General features: G+C 44.4%; 1 protein-coding gene across 1 annotated transcript; it reads right to left on the bottom strand.

Annotated features, from left to right (window-relative positions):
• Positions 1–338: 338 nt before the first annotated feature.
• LOC137561336 (guanine nucleotide-binding protein G(s) subunit alpha-like) lies at positions 339–2,236 on the bottom strand. Its single transcript, XM_068272621.1, has one exon. It carries the CDS (start codon positions 1,832–1,834, stop codon positions 698–700), a length of 1,137 nt encoding a protein of 378 aa, XP_068128722.1. The 5' UTR covers positions 1,835–2,236; the 3' UTR covers positions 339–697.
• Positions 2,237–5,593: the final 3,357 nt, after the last annotated feature.

Here is a 5,593-nt window from a genome sequence, read left to right as displayed (position 1 = left end):
GAGCTAACCTAAAGAAAATATTCTATACATACCTGGGGCTTCCTCCAGCCCCATACGCACCAATCGCTCCCACGCCGCCATCCAACGCTGCCCGCATCTAGGAGAACTGGGACCCCGCTCTGCCGCCAGTCAAAGCCAGTCTAGCGTAGCAGAGGTGCGCTCTTTGCGTATCTCTGCAGCAGTTACGTAGAGGGCGCACTTCTCCTGCGTAGCGCGGCTCCGATGACGTCACTGACGGGAGCCGGTTCTCCTAGATGCGGGCAGCGGTGGATGGCGGAGTGGGATCGATCAGCGCGTATGGGGCTGGAGGAAGCTCCAGGTATGTATAGAATCTTTTCTTTAGGTTAGCTCTGGTTCCCTTTAAAGAAGAACCCTGTATGGGTTACATTAATGCGGAGAGGGGGGATTTAAGTTTATAAGTCAAGGGGAGATCTGGTGCCAGCCCATGCTTTTTTTAAGAGCACTGAAGGGGTAAAAGGCAGCAAGCTAACAATTCCACAACTGTCCAGCAGCAAGGAAACAAGTAAAAACGAAACTGGTGCGAACTGGAAAGGGAGAATGCACTCAGGTTTTCTTTTTTTTTTTTAGTTTCTTGACAAGTCGATTAAAAAAAAATGTTAGTTTTTTTAATTGGATCTTTGCAGTTTTCCAGAAAAAAATAAAGAAAATAAAGAAAAAATATAACTGAGAATATCCATCACAACAGTTTACATCGACTGTGCATGCTTAGGATAATGTCCTGACAATCATTCATAACCCTTCTAATATTTTCTGTATCCACTGCACATGTGAAGTGAGGGTAACAGTAGTGCTGTCCACCTCCAAATCCTGTACTGATTCTAAGGAACTCATCTCTGATAAAGTACTTGGCCCTTGTGACTCTGGGGTCCTCTCCAGGCTCTGGAGCTGCATCATCTGGGGTTGTGTAACGATGGAACTCTGGAAAGTAGTGCTCCATTTTAGATTTCCCAGTCAAAACCTTCTCTGCAAGTAAATCTTGTTTATTCAAGAAGAGTAGGACTGAGAAGGTCCGCAGCCATCTATTGTTCCAGATGCATTTAAAGAGATCTAGTGCTTCCCGCAGCCTGTTGGTTTGATTGTCCCCCCTAATCACCATATCATAGCTGCTGCTGTCTACCACATATATAATTCCTGTTACAATGAGAATCTGTTTGATGCGTCTACATCCAGCCCCGCCAATTGTAAAAATGTTAAAATACAATTTATCGACCTGAAACATCAATTCTAAAAATCCATATGTCCGAACTTTGCACCGTAGCAAGTCCTGGTCAGTGGGGGTGTAATCGTTCTGCTGCACAATGTGAATTTTATCTAAAAAATATTTTGCCCAGTCGATGAGTTGGTATTCATTCGCCCTTTCGTAGCATTCCTTCACACCTTCATCCTGCCAGAGTGCCTTTGTGTGTTCATAGAACTCCGGAGGGAAGTCAAAATCCTTGTTGCGCGGTAAATTTAGGATATAGTCAAGTCGGAACTGGTTGTCTGGATTTGCCAGCTCCACCGGAGGGGACAGAATGCCCATTGCTGTAACGATGGTCTCAATGGCCTCTTTAATATTATTCTTAATATCTTGGACTTTTATCTTTCTCTCTTCTGCATTAAATCCATTCCTGTAAAGGATTTGCATTTGCTTCATGATTGTGCTTTTCCCAGATTCCCCAGCTCCGAGCAGCAGCAGCCAGTGTGTGGCCAGGAACACCTGTCTGTCCTTCTTCAGCTGCTTCTCGATCCTCCTGTTGGCCTCCCGCCGCGCCTTTTCCTCATTGCGCTGATCCTTCGTCTTACTGTTCCCCAGACAGCTTATCCTCCTCATCCCCTCTGAGTCACAGTCTGCACCAGCCTCTCCACCCCGACTCCCAGTGCCGCTGGAGGTGGTAGACAAACAACGATGACTTGGCGTAGGGAGTGGAATAAAAATGAAACCCCGGCTGTTCTGTTTCCGGCTTCTCGCTTGCAGGCTGATGCTGGAGACTGGGGAAGGTAGGTCAGGAGCTGACAGCCGAGAGAGCTGCTGGAAACAGAGAGACTGTGAGCTGAGCCTGAGCGGCACGTTGTGTACAGCTTAGACCAGATCGGGACTGGGAGTAGGGACAGGACTCCACCCTGGCTGCACATATATTATTCTCTGTTCCTTCCCTTCCAGCCTGTGTTTGTTGACTGACTCTCTCTTTGGCTGAGCATGTGTCCTTCTAGCCAACCCACTCACCCAGCCCAGCAGCATGTTTTCCGTTGCTACTACTAACTCTTTCAATGCTGGTCAGTAGTACTGTCTCTCTGTCACTGGTCTCACTTAAATCTTGTTCCTTGCTACTAACCCTATCAATGCTGGTCAGAAGTTACCCTCCGGACTAAAAATCGACTCAGCAGCACTGAAAAGGCTTGGTGTTTCTTTAACAGTTTCACAGCATCTCAGTTTTGTTTCTCTAATACAAGCCTCATTTTTAGCTGCACAGAAGAAAACTGCCCGGACTTTTTTTTACCCTGATGCTGTGCAAAGCATGATGGGATTTCTGATTTTGTTGTTCTCGTTCTGCTGTTTTGGTGCAATTTTTTTTTTACATTTTGAATTTGACATTTGAAGCCTAGCGTGTGCAGCTGGGAGGGGTAATCAGGACACAGGACAGTTGGAACTGTGTCTCCTGCTCCTTGTCACCTCCTTCAACCAAAAAGATGGCTGCCCCATGACAAAGATGGCAGCCCCCATGAATCACAAAAATTTGCCGGTTCTTTTAAAACAGGGTGGGGAAGAGATTATATTACCTATCTATTCTAATTAACATAACTAATGTAACTTGATGACAGTATGTTTGTTTAGGCTGAAGTTCCCCTTTATGCACTACTGTCACTTTGCTGTGAATTGATTTGCTCCGTATTTGATGATTGCTTTACTGTCTTGCACTTTTGTTTAGCACATTTTCCTGCACTCTTTTTATGACTATCAGCATTTGAAATCCCCTCGTGGGATCACACTACTACTTTGGCATTAAACACTTTTTTATCCCTTTCATTGTTGCAGATTATATATGGTATCTACCTCAATTGACCCAGCATTTCTACCTCTTGGGGGGGCGTCACACATTGTATATTACTTATTTCAAACAGCACTGAGTACTATTTTATCCTTCCATTGCTGTTTGTGGCATTTGTGGCATTAAGGACTACTGTCGCAAAAATCTTCAAATTTAAAATATATGTAAACATAGACAGATAAGAAGTGCACTTCTCCCAGAGTAAAATGAGCCATAAATTACTTTTCTTCTAGGTTGCTGTCACTGACACAACAGGTCTTGGACTAGCCCATCTCCCATTGGGGGATTCTATGGTATTCCTTTATTTTCAAAAGCACTTAGAGTAACCAGATTTTTGTCGGTTCAACCTGAAGGGGGGGGGGGGGGGGGTTCGGGCGGGGGGAGGGGGCAGCGCCCAAAAAATGGGGTGGGTAAAATGGGAGGGCTGCGGCGGGCTGCGCTGCGCCGAAAAGTGGGCGTGGTCATGACATTGTATGGGCGGAGCTAACATAATGATGTAACAGCGAGGCATAAGAAAGCAGTGTTTACGCCATGATGTGGTCAAACGAGGATTCACATCATGGGTGTGCAGAAACTGTGTGATGCTATTTGATAGTATACCGTAACCCCAAAGCTGCAAACATAGCCAACTATGACCATTAAATAATAAATGCAGCAACAGTTACCCCAGACACCACAAAATAAATGTGGGCAACATGTCAGCACAAAATAAACGCAATGTGGGCAACATTTCAGCACAAAATAAATGCATTGCGGGCAACATTTCAGCACAAAATAAACGCAATGGGGGCAACATTTCAGCACAAAAATACACGCATTGCGGGCAACATTTCAGCACAAAATAAACGCAATGGAGGCAACATGTCAGCACAAAATAAACGCATTGCGAGCAACATTTCAGCACAAAATAAACGCAATGGGGGCAAACATGTCAGCATAAAATAAACGCATTGCGGGCAACATATCAGCACAAAATAAACGCATTGCGGGCAACATGTCAGCACAAAATAAACGCAATGGGGGCAACATTTCAGCACAAAAATACACGCATTGCGGGCAACATTTCAGCACAAAATAAACGCAATGGAGGCAACATGTCAGCACAAAATAAACGCATTGCGAGCAACATTTCAGCACAAAATTAACGCAATGGGGGCAAACATGTCAGCATAAAATAAACGCATTGCGGGCAACATATCAGCACAAAATAAACGCATTGCGGGCAACATGTCAGCACAAAATAAACGCAATGGGGGCAACATGCCAGCACAAAATATATGCAATGGGGGCAACATGTCAGCACAAAATAAACACCAATGGGGGCAACATGTCAGCACAAAATAAATGTAATGGGGGCAACATGTCAGCACAAAATAAACACCAATGGGGGCAACATGTCAGCACAAAATAAACGCAATGTGGGCAACATGTCAGCACAAAATAAACACCAATGGGGGCAACATTTCAGCACAAAATAAACGCAATGGGGGCAAACATGTCAGCACAAAATAAACGCATTGCGGGCAACATTTCAGCACTAATTAAACGCATTGCAGGCAACATGTCAGCACAAAATACACGCATTGCAGGCAACATGTCAGCACAAAATAAACGCATTGCGGGCAACATGTCAGCACAAAATAAATGCATTGCGGGCAACATGTCAGCACAAAATAAATGCATTGCGGGCAACATTTCAGCACAAAATAAACGCACTGCGGGCAACATTTCAGCACTAATTAAACGCATTGCGGGCAACATGTCAGCACAAAATACACGCATTGCAGGAAACATGTCAGCACAAAATAAACGCATTGCGGGCAACATGTCAGCACAAAATAAATGCATTGCGGGCAACATTTCAGCACAAATAAAACGCAATGGGGGCAACATTTCAGCACAAAAATACACGCATTGCGGGCAACATTTCAGCACAAAATAAACGCAATGGAGGCAACATGTCAGCACAAAATAAACACATTGCGAGCAACATTTCAGCACAAAATAAACGCATTGCGGGCAACATTTCAGCACAAAATAAACGCAATGGGGGCAAACATGTCAGCATAAAATAAACGCATTGCGGGCAACATATCAGCACAAAATAAACGCATTGCGGGCAACATGTCAGCACAAAATAAACGCAATGGGGGCAACATGCCAGCACAAAATATATGCAATGGGGGCAACATGTCAGCACAAAATAAACGCAATGTGGGCAACATGTCAGCACAAAATAAACACCAATGGGGGCAACATGTCAGCACAAAATAAATGTAATGGGGGCAACATGTCAGCACAAAATAAACACCAATGGGGGCAACATGTCAGCACAAAATAAACGCAATGTGGGCAACATGTCAGCACAAAATAAACACCAATGGGGGCAATATTTTAGCACAAAATAAACGCAATGGGGGCAAACATGTCAGCACAAAATAAACGCATTGCGGGCAACATTTCAGCACTAATTAAACGCATTGCAGGCAACATGTCAGCACAAAATACACGCATTGCAGGCAACATGTCAGCACAAAATAAAT

The sequence above is a fragment of the Hyperolius riggenbachi genome, chromosome 3, assembly GCF_040937935.1.
Source record: "Hyperolius riggenbachi isolate aHypRig1 chromosome 3, aHypRig1.pri, whole genome shotgun sequence".
Classification (NCBI taxonomy): Eukaryota; Metazoa; Chordata; class Amphibia; order Anura; family Hyperoliidae; genus Hyperolius; species Hyperolius riggenbachi.
The sequence above is the reverse complement of the archived record's forward strand: the minus strand, read 5'-3'. Positions and strand labels throughout refer to the sequence as shown.